The sequence below is a fragment of the Microcebus murinus genome, chromosome 11 (genome assembly GCF_040939455.1).
Source record: "Microcebus murinus isolate Inina chromosome 11, M.murinus_Inina_mat1.0, whole genome shotgun sequence".
In the NCBI taxonomy this organism is placed as follows: Eukaryota; Metazoa; Chordata; class Mammalia; order Primates; family Cheirogaleidae; genus Microcebus; species Microcebus murinus.
In genome coordinates this window covers 29666440-29683822 of record NC_134114.1, presented here as the reverse complement: position 1 = coordinate 29683822, position 17383 = coordinate 29666440, and the positions used below count along the sequence as shown (strand labels likewise).

The following is a 17383-nucleotide window of genomic DNA, read 5'->3' as shown; positions in this document are numbered from 1 at the left end:
GGATATATGTATGTTCTTCTTTCACAAACCTAGGTTTATCTTCATTTAAAATTGTTTTCATAGAAGGTCTTTATATATTACAGAGTTGTTTAAAATAAAATTTAAATGAGATTTTGGGACAGAGATTAAAATTTAAAGGAAACATTACTAATGGACTCCATTCCGCTGTGACCAAGGCTGAATCTTAATCAATCGGGTACAATTAAACATTCGTTTAATTTAGTCCTTTGCCTGTCATTTAAATGGCCTTTATCTAGTTGTTAAATGTGTGGTTTAACTATGGAAACAAGTTACCAAGAAATAGTATGACCAAATTGTGGTTTTTGATTTGCTTTATCTTCACATGGTCTATGTAACAAGGCAGATAGATTAAAAGGAACTAAGATTTTGGCAAGGCTTTTGTTTCTGTTCAGCATTACAAATATATCTGAAACTGATAAAACATGGTTTATAAACTAGAATTAACTGCATGCAACAGGCTATAGACAAGAACCCAGACAGTGACTATCAATGGAGTCACTGTATCTTCAGAATCAATGAGTTATCTTTTAAAGGTGTGGTCCTGGACCCAGTCTTTTTATATAACATTTTTTATCAATGACTAATACTACCAGAAAAACACATTCATTGACACTGCAAATGAAACCTAGCTGGGAAATGAAAACTAAGAAGAGGAAGTCACATTCTCAAGGACCAGATTAGAATCAAAATGAAAACTGGAGAAGCAGCAAGAAGTAAACAAAATGAGTAAGTCATATGGGTGGGCTAAAATAAGCAAGGAAGAAAAACAAGTTTCACATGGAGGAATGGCTAGCTATTGGAAAGTATCAAGGAAGATATCTTAGGGATTTTAACAAATAACAAGCTGACTAGGATCAAGAATGTAGTGCTATTGTTTAAAAAGCAAACAAAACATTGCAAAATGTATCCCTTACTAAAATTTAACTAAACTCCTTCTTCCTAGTTGAGTGCCATTTGCAAGTGGCACTTGGCATTCAGTTTATGTGTACTTGCCATCCAGAAATGCCATTCACTTTATGTGTAGCATATGTGTAGAACTTAACTACTCAAATGACTAAATAGTAACAGAGGAAAAACTAGTTTCATTGTAAGATTGAAGAAAGATGATTTTTTTTTCTCCTGGAAGAGATGGAGTAATTGAATAACAGTCTTTAATAGGAGCATACAGTTATAACAATAAAAGGCTATTGAATTCAGGCACTTATGTACCTCAAGTAATTTAAAAGCAGATCAGTCATGAAAGACTGAAAGAGAAAATGAAGTTAAATTGTATCAGGAAGGAATTAACTTAGTATAGACAGGGATAAAAAAATAACAGAAAGGGTTGGTTGAAAATTAGAACAATTGTAAGAATCTGGTAGAATGTCCATTGATAGATTTCTATTTTTCTATAATGGTGAAATATGGAGGGATAAAATACAACATTTTTAATGTCCCAGCCAGACCTCAAAGACTTCAAGTTTTTTGAGTTTTGTCTTAAGTAGTAACTAGAATAAATACTTTGCACCGAGTAAGTTTGTCGTTATTAAAACTCTACCAATAATGTCAAGAGACATTTCCTTAAAGTACTATTAACTGTGTTACATTCTCAAATCTAAGTGCAGCATCAGCTGCAGATATCTGAATGCAGACATGGTAAAAAAAAAAAAGAAAAGAAAAAAGAAAACCCCTGGAATTTCATTTTCCTGATGATGCTACTTTATGCTTTTATTTTTCTTTTTGAAACTTTTATTTTACCAATGAACTACAGAACATTTAAAAAGTACAGACAAGCAAACAATATCAAAAATGCATGTACAATTTCACAACTGAGGGGAGTAAATCAGTAACTATTTTGACGTATATCTCCTCAGAAATTTTTCTACATAGATGCATATATAAAATATTTTATAAAGTATATTTTTAATTTTATGTTTTAAACATTCACAAAAACATGAAATTTGCAATCTTTTGTTTGATTTAATATCATGAACATCATTTCCTATTAATATACTAGATCTACATCGTCATTTTAAATGGCTGCCATAATCCCTAACTTTGGTCATCTAAGTGTTTCCAACTGTTCACTATAAGAACTGCAATAAGTATCTCCAGTATTACTTTTTTTTTTAAATGAAATAAGAGAATTGGAACAAACAAAGAATTCAGGGCATTTATACTAATGCAACAGATAATTATCGAACACTTATTTGTGCCTGACGTTACAGTAACTGGGAGCTGGGAAAAGAGAAGTGGTTAAGGCGAGATCTCCACTTTCAATTAACTTTCAGTCTCGTGGAACAGAAAGGCGAGTTGAGGAGTTGGGAGGCGCCAAAATGCTCATCCTTCCTTTAAAGTAAATCTGGTTTAAGAGAAAGTTGCTTAGTTAGGGGTCAGGTGTAAAATATACGTTAACTAACTAAAAAGTTCCTAGAATTAAAATCCCTACAGTTAACAGGTTTATGTATAAAAAATATGAATCCACAACATGTGCACGAGCCACGATCCTAAGCTACCAGACGGCACGCCGGGACAGAGCGCTCGGCAGCCTCGCCCCGGTTCCAGGCGGGGAGGAAGCCTGTCCCGGCCTCCGGGCGCCGGCGCGGGCGCGGGCCCCGCGGGACGAGCTCCCTGCACGCCCGGCCGCTGCGCCCACTTCCCGCGTTCTACGCCGGGCGACCACAAACAAAACCTCCACCCAACCACTTCCACTTGGAGAAGCCCTCCTAGCGAGCGTGGCTTTGAGGACCAAGTGCAAGGCTGCTTAGCACGGTGGTGAGAGCGAGGGTGGAAAACAAACTTTGTTACGAGTGAACTCGGTTGGAGCAGGATTCTAGGAAGGGAGACTGAAACTGTGCGCAGCCTTTTCATAAAAATCGTTTTAACTGATGTCTGCGGAAGCGGAGCCGTGTCTCCCCGGGCTTGAAAGCAAACGGGAGGCTCTGGGAGGACGGTTTCAGCAGGTGGCCGGCCGGCCGCATCCTGACCTCCTCCGCCCCTGCCCGCCTCGGCTTGGACTGCGGTTTCCGCGGCGGCCGGAGAGGACGCATCCTCCACGCTGCAAACTCGCATCAATGGGATTCCTCGCGTGGAAAATGCCCCCTCCCAGCAGACAAGCCCTCGGGCGGCGGGCCTGTGGCCGCGCCCTCCAGGTCCAGGACGGACAGGCGACGCGAATTCCATTGCGACCGCGGGTCGGCGCGGCGTCCCCTCCGCACCCAGGCGAGCCCGCACCACCCGCCGCCGGCAGCCGAGGGGGCGGGGAGGTGCCGCGGGGGGCGGGCGCGGCGCGCGGGGAGGGGAAGGGGTTCTCGCGCGATTGGGCGAGGTTTCCGGTGTTGTGACTGAAACCCGTCAATATGGCGGCGATCGGCCGCGGCCGCTCTCTGAAGAACCTCCGAATACGAGGTAAGCCTGCTGCAGCCCTCACTCCCCACCGCCCGGCGTCCGCCACCCCTAGCACTTGCCTTCCCCTGGCCCTGGGTGGGGGGAGCGAGCCGGGGCGCTGGCCAGAGCCAGGGCAGCCGCAGCTGGCCTGCGAGCGAATCCTAATTGGGGCTGTGTGTCTGTTTCGCGCAGGGCGGAATGACAGCGGCGAGGAGAACGTCCCGCTGGATCTGACCCGAGGTAACGCGGAGCGCCGCGGGCGCCGGCGAGGGCGCGCTGCTGGGGAGGAGCCGGGCCCGGGGCTAGGGGCCCGAGGCAGGGGCGGGCCCCGCTCGGGGCCGGCGGGGGTGCGGGGGACAGTGCCGGAGCCCCGCCTGCCGGCCCGCGGGAGCCGAGCCCGGGGCCGCCTCGCCGGACCCATCCCCCTTCCCGGTGCCCGCTTCCCTCGCCCAAGCCCTTCTCTGGGCCTCGGGCTGCGGCGGGTGCGGGGTAGCATTGAGTAGAACTCGGCGGAGCCGGCGACGCTGATGGTTCTCTGGACCCCCGAGGGTGGGCGTCCTACACCTAAACGGGAGCTAAGGCTGCTGAATTCTGGGGGCGGCCGGAGGGAGGTAGAGGCTGTTATTTAGGTTGCAGGAGGATGTTTGAGGGAAGAGCGACCACATCCTGCCCTCCCCGTCCCCCAGAGCAGAAGCCGGACCTGCTCGGTTCTTGCTGACTGCGTGACGGCTTTTCTTTTTGCCCACCGTCCTGCGGGTACCCGCAGCATTGATAACTCGGTAGTGAAACCTAGATCTGGTCATTACTGCTAAATGTCTGGTTTACACTGTGTTTCCCTTCTGCTTCCCTTTCCCGGGCCGCTGGGACTGTAGTTGGCAAAGGACCGCCTCCTCACCCTGCTGCAGGTTCATTGTTTATCTTCTGCAGTGATGGTTTGTTTACACCTTAGAAACTGGGTAAACCCGGCTGTATTTCAAGGACCTGATCCGGCTTTTAGCCAGTCTTTCTTCTATCAGTCACAGCACTAGAGTTTATTCGACAATATCTCGCTGAAGATTTAGTAGTTATATACGAGATTCTTTTCTCTTCCACGGTAAACAGGATTTGGTCTACTGATTCCGACGGAGTCATGTTTCTCACCGGCTGTAGCTTGGGTTCAGCTGTACAGAATCAGTTTCTTTTTGAGATCTGTAAAACACCTTAGGAAGTTTTTTTAAAAAAAGTCGTTGTCAGCATGCTATATGAGATCAATTTATGTACTTTTATTCTGTATTGTACTTGACATAATGACTATTATGTGCAGTATTTGTTAAACCTAGGCTCATTGTTGGAAGGGGCTCATCTCTGTAGTGAAAGCAGTGTATTATTTAATTTGTTTTATTTTGTATATCTTAACATAAGATTATTGTTTTATCAACTGAATGGCCAGCTTTCATTTAGCTACAGGAGTACATTTTTGTAACTTAATATTTTATTCTGAAAGTTCAGGGACTTAGTTTGGGGTGAACCAGGTTCTTTTCACAGGCAGAAGAGTTTCTAAAGTACAATATAGTAGGGGTTAAGTACTGTCTGCTAATTAGATCACCAGTGAACTAATTTGGAACATTTTTTTCAGCAGATAGGTATTGAGAATTAGTATAGAAAGATGTAAAGTTTTGATTTTTGTGCAGTGGTTTGGAAACTTGGCCATATAACATGCACATGAAAAATCTATATGAAATAGATTTTCTAGTAAACTTCCTAACAAAATAAGGATAACAATTTAGTATTTCAGGTCTGTAAAAGTAGTTTAGTGATTTAATTTATGTACAAGTATATGTATTTTAGATGGAGGTGAAAAGAGAACTAACTTATTAGATAAACTTGAGTCTTAACTTGTGCATTAATACCTGCTTAGGGCCAAGCTTGGTGGCTCATGCCTGTAATCCTAGCACTTTCAGAGGCAGAGGCTGGAGGATTGCTTGAGGCCAGGATTTGGAGACCAGCCTAAGCAAGAGACACCTCATGTCAACAAAAAATAGAAAAAAATAGCTGGGCATGTTGTTCAGGAGGCTGTGGCAAGAGAATCGCTTGGGCCTGGAAGTTTGAGTTTGCAGTGAACTATGATGATGCTGCTGCACTCCAGCTTGAGCAACAGAGTGAGTCTCTGTCTCAAAAAAACAAACAAACAAACAAACAAACAAACAAACAAAACCCAAAAAACCTGCTTAGTTAGATGTTGTGCTGGAAATAAATTAGAGTTGTACTTTAAATTGAATTTGTTGAGCTTCTATACATAGTAGTTTCTTTGGTGTTAAAATTTTGGGTTGTAGAAAAGCTTATGTACAAATTTGATTTGATACTTTTGGTTTATTCCAGTTTTACTCAGATACACAGATAACTGTATGTTTACTATTTACAATGGTATATTATGTGAGTATTTAGTAAGCACCTAATTAGGTCCATAGGTGTTTCCAAGATACTATAAAAAGTGCAGGAAATGTTATTTCTGCCTGCCCTGACAAAATGTACTGAAGTTTGAAATGAAATGTACACAGCCATTTGAAACTGATTGCAGAAGTACAACAAAGAATGAGAGGTTATATGATACCTGTATTCCTAAATCATAAAGTTTAGAATAAAAAAGTAATCTGAGTTAGAGTCCTTGTATAGTGACACTATTGTTTAAAAAATTGTTATTCTAACAGGCGTGTCATTGTTCAAGGAAGGCTTGTGGATCTAATATGAAGAAAATTCATGAGGAATTAAACTTTAGTAATAATTTGAGAACTGAAGCAGTCTGGATTGACACTGAAGGGCAGCTGTTTGTGAATTGTATTACAATATGTAAAAAGATAAAAGTTTGGGCAACCAAATTTTTTTTTAATGCTGAGGCAGTGTTTTCCCTTATTCTAATTGTATTTATGTAAGTTTTGAGAAATTCGTTGTGTAGATATCTAATAAAGTTCATTATACAATAGAGGTTATGGTCATTGTCATCCCTAAAGGAACCATCAATGCGTAGTGAAAAGAGAGCTGACTATAACATCCAATAATTCTGGGTTGTAATCTCAGCTGTGATACTTAATAATTGAGTGATTTGGGGCAAATTATTTGACATTGTTTAACTTCTGATTTCTTCATCTCAAAAAGAAGAGATAACTTCAAAGTGTTATTAAAAATATGAAAAGTAAATGAGCTAGTTCTTAATTATTCATAAGATGGGATATTTTGTGAGTGATATTTAATTTAGTTGCCTTCCTGCATTGTGAAATCAAAATTCTTTAAATCACATTAGAAATATTTCATACAATTGTTTTGAATATTACAAACTTGTTAATAAGGAATTATGATATTCAAGCTTCATTGTTTTGCTATTGATATAATTAAATATGCTCTTTATATTGCATGCCAAAATATATTTTGAAACCCAAATGCTCTCCTTAGCTACTGCTACTACAAGGATAGACTGTTTATCATTCTAGTAGGTCATCTCTTCCCAGTACTGAATGACTTGAAAAGGTACAATGTTCTTGGGTAAGCCCCTCCTGGTATAATTGAATTATTATGGTATAAAGTGAATTCCCAGAACATGGACATGCCTGTAGTTAAATATAATTATTAGAATATAATTTATTTAAAAGTACAATTGAGTTTTGTAATTTTTGATTATCTAACTTAGATCTTTTACTTTTCCATTAGTAAGAATAAAAAAGTTGACTATCTTGGTTACTGTTTAATACCTAGAAAAGTAGGAAGGTTATCTGAAATGACGTAGATTTGAATACTTTGTTTTCTTATTTCTTCTAGTTAGGAGTTTACTCATTTTTTCACTTCAGTTAGACATAATAGTTATTGACTGAACACCTATTATTATATGCCGATGCTGACTTAAGTACTGGAACAATAAAAATGAGGAAGCTATTACCCCCTTTTAAGGGGTTTATTGGAAAAGACATAAAGAAACGATTGTGATAGGAAACAGTAATGTACAAGAAACAGTGAAGTAGACCATTAGTAGAGGAGAGAATGATAAATTGTCTGATGAGTAGAGGATGAGAGAAGTCTCAGAGAGGGGTGACTTCTCTTAAGAGTTGTTGTGGACATAGTAGAAGGAAATATGAACTTTCTAGGGAATATACCACACCTTGGGAAAGGGAAAGTCAGTGGCTGCCTAGGAGGCTACTGATGTAATCTGGCAGATTGGAGAGGACTGGACCAGCATGTTGGCTATAGATATGAAGTCAACTGTGTATTAGAATGGAGGAATCAACTAATTTATTTACTTCATATTTCAAGCTGACTTTCTAATACCCCTACTCTGTGCAGAGAACTTATTATTTCTTTATTAAAAAGGTAGAGGCTGCTCATCCAAAGTGAGTTCCGTAATCTTCTCCCCATATTTAACCTTCTGTTCCCTTGAATCAGAGAATAAAGCATCTCTGTTCCTTTCTAAGGATAATTTTATGCTCTTAATACTATTTCCTTTAAGATTCTTTGTAGCACTAAGATCTTCTCTTCATTTTCCTCTTGCCTCAGTTTTCTCATATTCAGCAAGCATTTGTTACAGCTTTCATATGGACCAAATACTATCCCAGGCATGGGTTAAAGGTGGGATATGGGGTGATAGATTACAAAACAATTATTTTTCTGTAGATTCTACAGACAAAATAGTTTATCCTCACTCCACAATATTATTTCTTAACCACTATAGTCTTGTAATCAACAACTCTCCCCAGTACTGAAAATAATTTTTTAAAAGATGCTAGTAACCTCTTGCAAAATTCACTGACATTCTACTATTAGTACTAATACTATAATATTAATTTGTGCCAGGCACCAAAGTGTATTATCTCATTTAATCTTCAACAACAGTTTGAGGTACTTTTATTATCCTTAGTTGAGAATAAAACTCAGAAAATTAAGTAATTCAGCCAGAGTCACAATGTTAGTTGGTGACTGGTATGTGTCTGGCGATCATCTTGAGGTTGTGATGTATAAAATTTTGCACCCCAGAGTGTACGCACTTTTCACTTTCTGTGTACTACCACTATCCTCTGTTATTCAAACTGGAGACCAACTGCTTATCTTCTTTGTTCTGTTGCTAAATTTCTCTGTGTACCTCTGAAATATCTATTGAATTCAATCTCTCTTTCTATTCCCACTGTCATTAGTCTAGTTCACATCCTCATTTTCTCATTCTGTGACAGTAAAATCTTCTATTCTCACCTTTTTTCACTCCCTCTGCTGCACACAGGATTATTTCTCAAAAATCTAGATCTGATCTTGTCATTCCCTTAAATAAAAAAATAAAACACATACACACTCACATTTTGTAGGCTCATTTTTGATCACAAAATAAAGTCTCAGTTTCTTAGATTGGCATTCAAGGCCTTTTTTGATTTATTCCCATATTTTCTTCTTCACTACCTTAGCCATACTAGTCTCAATATAACTGCCTGTCTGCATAGTTCACTACATTATACACAGTGCTTCTCAAAGAGGATTGGGGCGAGTTTGCTAGTTTAAAGCGTCAATCCCCTAGTCCTGTTTTTTCCCCTTAGATGCTGTTATGCTCCTAGCTGAGAATAATTGCTTTAGTCAAAGAAGACTATTTGCTATTCCTTGAACATGCAATTTCATATTTACTTGATCTTGCATAGGTGTTTCTTTTACCTAGAATTGCATTTTCAGAACTCTGTTGAAATCCTAATTCTTTAAGGTGGAGGTCACGTGCTGCTTCAGGGACTCCTTTTGGTTCTTTCTCTACTTTTCCATGTCTTTATTTATTCCTTTCTAAGTTGCACTTACCATTGTCTTATTTTAATTCTTTGTCCAGTTTCCCCCCCTGTATCTTAAGCTTCTTCAGGGCAGGGATTTTCTCTTTTTTTTCATTTTTAACATCCCCTCCCCCTAGCATCTATTGTATAATAATCACTGAAGCATTTATTGAATGGAAAAGTGGAGGGGGAGGGGAGGGGGAAGGGATAGTACAGTATCAAGGAGAATAGAAGGAAAAAAGCACTTTAAGTTTGCAGTCCTGAGGGACAGTGAAATTGATGGTGCCATAACATGGAGGGATGATAATGAGTTTAGCTTTGCACATTGAATTTCAGTTGATTGCCACTGCCAGAGATGTGTAAGATCCAGCAAATACTGGAATGGAGGTTGTAGTTGTTCTGAACTTATGATTTGATTGCTCTTTTGCATAGGGTGTTGAGAAAAGGAAGACTGTAAATGGAGAAAGAGCTACATACAGAGTTGAGTGTTGGAGGATAAGATGATGAAGGTGTGTGTTGTAGAATAGGAATCAAGAAGAAATGGGGCAACAGAAAAGGCAATTAAGATTATGATCTCTAAAGCCAAGAGAAGTGTTTTGAGTTGAAGGTGCTGCTAGAATATTGGATTGAAGTTGAGGTCTGGAGAACTAGGTTGTATTCTAACTTGATCTGAGGAAGATCTTGGCATGCTATCTAACCTCTCTAGGCTTTAGTTTCTTCATCTCTAAAATGCATGGTATTTTGCACTTGTAGCACTTTCACCTTTGTCTTTGTGATTCAGTGTCCTCATCTCTAAAATGCATAATGCTTTACACTTGTAGGACTTTTGCCTTTCCATCTTTGTGATTCTGAGATGTTACTATGTTCTTCAGATATTGAAAGGTTAAAAAAGAAAGCATTTATAGCCTTGCTAAATCACTGTAAGAAGTATTCCTATAAACAATAATGAATACATGTGGGAGTGGTGGTATTTCATAGCACTTTAAATGTAAATTACAGTCAACTCTCAATTTCCTTTTAAGTAATCCACCTGCAGTGACTTGCTACCTCCCCATTCCCCTTCCTAGGTCTCTGGCTGCTGAAAATAGGGCTGTGAAAAGCACAGTGGAGTGAGTGAATGGTTTGCTTGCCTGTGTATCTGTACCTCTATCACCAAGCTAAGTACAGTCCACTCTCAGTTACCTGACTAAAAAGGGGAATAATGGTAGAAGAGTGCTAAGTATATAATCTAAATATTTATTTTTATTTATAGTGGCTTGGGAAGATTTTGTTTTTTCCTCCCCATAGTAGGTTGGTGTACCTTTTCTTTTACATTTTATTTGAGTTATTAGTGTTGATTTTTATTTCCTAAGCAAATACATTAGAATAGTGGAAGAATCTAAACAGATTAAAATATTTATTAGGTAATCCACATATGAATAATTGATAGATAATGTTTTGTGGGTTGTCCATTGTTTTGTATTTATGCTTTTTTGTTACTGTGGGCAAGTTAAAGCTGAATGGCTCCTTAAAATTATATCCCTACAACGAATGTAATTATAAAATTATACAGATGCCAAGATAAATTGAAAATAGTTATGTAAAACTAGTTAAAATGTATTACATTCATATGTCCAAAGTAATAGGCTTGAAAGAGAACCTAAACCTAAGTACATTCTTCATATTCATCTTATAAGTCTTCCAGCCAGACAGACTGCATAAACTGAGGAATGTACCTGGTAATGATGAAACTTATATGAGATATAATAAAGTTGAGAATATTCCAATGCTTTAAACATATCTTGTTTAAGGAGTCAATTGAATTTAATAGGAAATAGAGAAAAGATTTTTTTAACGGTAATTACCTGGATTTTAAAGAATCTGGCGTTTTAAATTACTTTTCCATTTTTTTTCACCCCAGTGTGTTGAAGAATTTGGATTTGTAACAGTTTTGTTAATGCCAACCAGTATATTTTTGATAAGTGTATTATATAATCATGTGGGTTAGTACTGTTGTGATTGAGGAAGGCATAAATCTTTCTTCAGGGAGTTTATATTATAGTTGGGATTGAGCTGTATTAATGTATAGTATGAGACAGTAGTATTTGAAGTATCTGCCAGTTATCTTTAAAAAGTACTAAAAAGCTAGAGGAATTCAGAAAAAAATGGGAGATAGGTAAGGAATGACCTAGAGCAAAGACTTCTTTGAAGTGATGCAGTGATGACACTTGCAAGACCTTTGCATAAAAACATAGCATTTAAATAGGGAGAGCTCTGGACTAGAGTTTTAACAATCATAGCTTAATTTTTAAACTAACATATTCCTGGCATGTTATTCCATATTTCAAGGTAATGTTGAGAAAAAGTTGGTAAATTTTTTTCCTGTGTATAAATTCCTTAACTATTGAAGATTGATTATATTTCATATGGACTCTTCTGACCTTTGAAGGTAGTACTAGACTGAAAGATTTTGGGTATATTGTGAAATACCACTTGTGTACTTGTGACCATGAGTATATAAATGTCTGTATTCCAAACCCAAGCATAAATGATTTTTTCTTCCATTGTTTTGTATTGTAGTGCATGTCTCACACCCTCATTAATACTGTTAATGGAGGGAAGTATGCATGTTCAAGTGGCTCTGTGAATTTGGTATCAAATTTATTTCTAGATGTACGCAGCCTAGAAATAGAGATTATAAATGGAATGGGTAGTGTTTTTATTATTTTCCACACTGAAAACCATATTTTCTGATTTGAAAATTTAAACATGTAGCCTGACAATGAGATAGAATATTTGAAACAAAGATATTCCTGAAACATGCATAACATTTCACTGCCAAATCCAGACACCTGAGCCCTCTAGTGATTTGGGTAAAGGATAAATAGTGTTTCAGGAAATAATTGCTTCATTATAGCAGCAAAACAAGACTTCAGTTGCCTCTTGCAGGGATTTTAGTAATCTTGCTCTGAATCCAATGAAATTTCATGTGTTTCTTATAATGAATAAAGAGTGAAGAGACATAGGAGCTGTAAACAAAGAAGATTGCCAAGTAATTTACTTCAGTTACTAAGAAGGAACAGCTTGTTAGATAAAAGTGTATTTAACGGTTTTACATGTGTGCACATACATATTTTTATCAGTAGTTTCATACTTTGAGAAATCACATCTTAAAATAGTATTGCTAATTATTTCCATGCATAGTTGCTTAGTGTTCATCCTTCATATACTAAAACTTTTTAATTGTCTTGTTTTTTCACTCATAATTCTGTAATGCATTCCCTAATGTTCACCACACTACCATCACCACCACCTCCCTCTCTCAAGAAAAAAACAAAACAAGGAGAAATGAAAAACCCTTGAGAGGAATAGAATTGTAGAAAGAGACTCTAGTGCTTAGGAACACGTTTTGAGGTAGGTGAGCTGTGCACTCTAACATTTAGCAATATTGTGGTTTCAGTACATGTGATCAGGTGGCAAGTGGAATACTGTGGGACTTTTTATTCAGCGCATGTGTGGTAGAGTAGTTTTTAATCATCTCTGTCACATGTGATATTAGTATAAAATCATGATAGTGGATGTTTGAATACTAATATCTGTTTCTTACCTCATTCTTTTAGAGTGACTTGTGGTTTTATTTTACTATTGTAGGCTATCACTTGTAGTGTTATTTTTGAATGGTGTAACAGTACAAAGCAAGTCAGATTAATTCTTATGCCACGTAAGCTTTCATATTTTATATGAGAATAATTCTTACATTAAATTTATAACAACTTTTAGCTAAATTTTAGAATAGCTTTAAAAATGTCTAAATCACTGTATATATTTTGATAAAAACCTTAAAATTGTCTTTCTCCTTTCTTATGGGAAGTTTGTTGCAGACGTTTTAAATACACAAGTATATGTTATTGTTTTACCTAGCAAAATGGAAGTAGTTACATATTTGAAAAGATTTTGAATGTTTTTCGAAGGAAAATAAAGTTGATTAAGAGATTTGGGTAAACTGTGGCAGTTGCCTTTTGCTATGTATTGTTTCTTTAGTAGTTATTTTGTTTTATAAAAAAATTTAGTCTTGAATTTTGAGTCCTAGGAGGAACTTTTCACATACATTAAGGAATTGTTTCTATTTTGTAAAAGTACCACATAGAAAAAGTATAATTATCTTTTTTTTTTTATTTTTTATTTTTTTTATTATTATCTTTAAAATAAATATGTTGCCACTAAGTGTTCACCTAGGGTACTTGCATATGCATGGCTTTGGGTAAGGTATATGTGTGTATAAATATAATGTTTATTTTTAAGAATATTTGGAAGCTGCTTTAGAAATCATTAGTCTTCCCACTCAAAGCAGGAATCTTCTCTGCAGTATTAGATAGCTGTCATCTACCATCACTCAAATCTTTCACTGATGGGTAGGTTATTCACAGTGGTTTGCTGTTTTGTTGAGCAGCTATGTTTGCTAATACAACTCTTATATCAAATTAACCAAAAATCTAATGAAAGAGTAACTTTCAGTAATTGGTCCTAGTTCTTCCTTTTGAAACAATTCTTCAGTTCTTTTTTTTTTTTTTTGAGACAGAGTCTCACTCTGTTTCCTGGGCTAGAAAGCCATGGTGTCAGCCCTAGCTCACAGCAACGTCAATCAGTCTCCTGGGCTCAAGCAATTCTTATGCCCCAGCCTCCTGAGTAGCTGGGACTACAGGCATGCACCACCATGCCCAGCTAATTTTTTCTATGTATTTTTAGTTGTCTGACTAATTTCTATTTTTAGTAGAGATGGGGTCTCTCTCTTGCTCAGGCTGGTCTCAAACTCCTGACCTTGAGTGATTCTCCTGCCTCGGCCTCCCAGAATGCTAGGATTATAGGCATGAGCCACCACACCAGGCCTGAAACAATTCTTTTGTTTGATAAGTATTTATAAATAAAAAGTAGTGAGTGTAATGCAGTTGGACATTGCTGTATGCTATGAGAGATTCTTACTCTTTTTGTCACACAGGCCAGTCACCAGGTATTTATTGATCACTGTTTATTTGTCCAGGGTTGTTCTGATTACTAAATGTTTAAGTCATGATCTTTGATTACAAGAAATAGTAACAGCAGCTGCCATGTTTTGAATTTGCAGTCCCCAATCTCCCAGGCCGCAGACATGTACTGGTCCTGTAGTGAATAACTTGGTGACAATTCCTATTTTGAATTTTTATTGTCATTTTATGGGTGCTTACATTTGTATTCTGGATATTTTCAAGATACGTAATTGCCTTATAGTGTGGTTCAAGGTAGGTGAAGTATGACTTGGTATAGACTTGGCATATATATGTAATAAGAGTAGTAGAATTATATGAAGGTAGGTGATAAGGTATTAAATATGATTAGTATGGACAAAATAACATCTAACAAGGTGTTAACTGCATGATAAAAAGACAGTGTAGCATTATAGCTAAGAGCATGGCTTTGGAGCGAGATGGAGCTGGATTTGAATATTGATCCTGCCTCAAAGTTTAAGACTTTGAATACCTTGAATACTTGGAATACCTAACTTTGAATAACCCTAGCCCTAACCCTAAAAGGCAACTGCCTTTTCTGAGCATGTTTTCCTCATCTCCGTTGGAGATAATATGTATTCAAGGGGTAAATGAGATGATTGTAAAATATTTATTACAGTTTTAGCACATAGATATAAATAAATAGATATTAGGTGTTCTAATTTGTATGGTCAGTAAAGAAAGGCAAAAAAGATGAGAGAAGGGAGAGATCTGTGAGCTGGTAAAAAATCATAGAAAGTAGAGCAGAGATCCTCAAACTTTTTAAACAGGGGGCCAGTTCACTGTCCTTCAGACTGTTGAAGGGCTGTTGGAGAGTGTGGCGCACATTCCACACAGGCACACTATGGGCCCAGGACTAGTCGGTTGCTAAGCAGGACAGGCAGCGGTGGCATAAACACCTGGCCGAGGACCAGATAAATGTCCTTAGTGGGCCGCATGTGGTCCGTGGGCCGTAGTTTGGGGACACCTGAAGTAGAGCATTGTTTTAACTTTGGATTGGTAGAATGTGGTTAAATCAAGAGGAATTAGGGCATGAATAAAGGCATGAAATATTTTACTGAGAGAGGAACAATATGGATATAGAATTTTAGTATTTATAGTGGATTTGTAGGATGGGGTAAATTGTTGAGGGCTTTCAAAACTATGTGGAGAGAACAGTTGCTGTTTTAAACACTTTTTTATAGATCCAAAAAGTATTTGTCATAAATGTACAATTCTATGAATTTTGAGAAATTGAACACAAAAATAATCTGAACCCAGATCAAAAAATGTAATACTCCAATACCATAGAACTCCTGTTCTGCCTCCTTTCAAGGCACTGCTTCCTTTTGCCATGGAAGCTACTGTCTTGACTTTGACACCATAGATTAGTTTAGCCTATTTTTGAACTTCATAAAAGGTACTCATATAGTATATACTTTTTTGTGTCTGACTTCACATGCCCAATGTTATGTTTTATCACCATGTTGTGTAACTCTAAAGTTATTTGAATCCAAATATGCTCATGTGTATCAGGTATGTCATGATATAGACATACCTATACCAAGTTTCCTTTTGGATTGACAGTGGATTTATATGATAGAGTTTGAAATAATTACCGTAATTCCACCTTAATTTAAACATTTTAAGTCATTCTCTGTATTTCTTTTATTCCACCTCTTCAAGCTGACCTTTTGATTGAATTAGGTTTGGGCCAAGTAACACGTCTAGATAGGTGATTTTTTTTTTTTTTTTTTTTTTTTTTTTTTTTTTGAGACAGAGTCTCGCTTTGTTGCCCAGGCTAGAGTGAGTGCCGTGGCGTCAGCCTAGCTCACAGCAACCTCAAACTCCTGGGCTTGAGTGATCCTTCTGCCTCAGCCTCCCGGGTAGCTGGGACTACAGGCATGCGCCACCATAACCGGCTAATTTTTTTTTTTATATATATCAGTTGGCCAATTAATTTCTTTCTATTTATAGTAGAGACGGGGTCTCGCTCTTGCTCAGGCTGGTTTTGAACTCCTGACCTTGAGCAATCCGCCCGCCTCGGCCTCCCAAGAGCTAGGATTACAGGCGTGAGCCACAGCGCCCGGCCGATTTTTTTTTTTTGAAAAAACAGATAATCTGATTACCATAAAGAGTTCAAAACTACAGATTAGAAAATTGATAAAATTAGAATTCCAATTCAGTAAAGGTTTTGTGTTGACTGAATTAAATTGCTGGGATGATTACCAAAATTGGTTTAGTAATTCTACAGAGAAAAAGGGAAGAGGATAAACATTATTTGGTCCTCAGTTCAATAGCATGCTCATGTGGGAATATTAATATCTGGTAATATGTTAGATTTACAGCATGTAGTTGTAATTGTGCATCAAAGTTAAAGAGTTGTTAGAATACAAAGTAAAGATGTTTCTCCTTTTCTTTTTTTTCCCCTTTTTTCTTTTGTTCGAGACAAAGTCTCTTGCTGTCCTCTGGACTAGAGTGCAGTAGATTCAAAAGCTGTTCTCACTGGGATTAGGTGATATCTTGTTGTGGTTTTGATTTGCATTTCTCTGATGATTAGTCCCGTTGAACATTTTTTCATATGTTTATTATCCATTAGTCCATCTTTTGAAAAGCTTCTGTTCATGTTGCCCACTTTTTAATGGGGTTGTTTGATTTTTTTTTTCTTTCTGAATTGCTTGAGTTCTTTGTAGATTCTGGTTATTAACCCTTTTATCATATGTACAGCATGCAAATATTTTGTCCCAATCTGTAGGTTGTCTGTGTGCGCTGTTGATTGTTTCCTTGGCTGTGCAGAAGCCTTTTAATTTAATCAAGTCCCATTTATTTATTATTATTGTTGCTGTGATTGCCCTTGAGGTCTTCTTCATAAATTCTTTGCCTAGGCCGATATCTAGAAGATTTTTTCCAACATTTTCTTCTAGAATTCTTATGGTTTCATTCACATCCTAGATTTAAGTCTGTTATCCATCTTGAATTAATTTTTGTGAGTGGCAAGAGATGTAAATCCTGTTTCAGTCTTCCACATATGGCTATCCAATAGATGTTGGTGTGGATGCAGAGAGAAAGGAACACTTATACAATGTTGGTGGGACTGCAAACTAGTTCAGCCTCTATGGAAAATAGTAAGATTCCTCAAAGATCTACCATTTGATCCAGCAATCCTGCTACTGGGTATTTACTCAAAGGGAAAAAAATCATTTTATCAAAAAGATACTTGCACTCAAATGTTTATTG

At 37.7% G+C, this 17383-nt stretch overlaps 1 protein-coding gene across 3 annotated transcripts in view; it reads left to right on the top strand.

The window, feature by feature from the left end:
• Positions 1–3317: 3317 nt before the first annotated feature.
• Positions 3318–17383, top strand: part of RICTOR (RPTOR independent companion of MTOR complex 2) — a 125677-nt gene continuing 111611 nt past the window's right edge. For 2 of the 3 annotated variants that reach the window (XM_012736481.2, XM_012736479.2), the window contains exons 1-2: positions 3318–3408; positions 3580–3627. In XM_012736481.2, coding sequence (XP_012591935.1) covers positions 3360–3408; positions 3580–3627 — 97 coding nt within the window. In that variant the 5' untranslated portion in view covers positions 3318–3359. The remainder of the gene's footprint in view (positions 3409–3579; positions 3628–17383) is intronic. The other variant, XM_012736480.2, reaches the window with a different exon arrangement.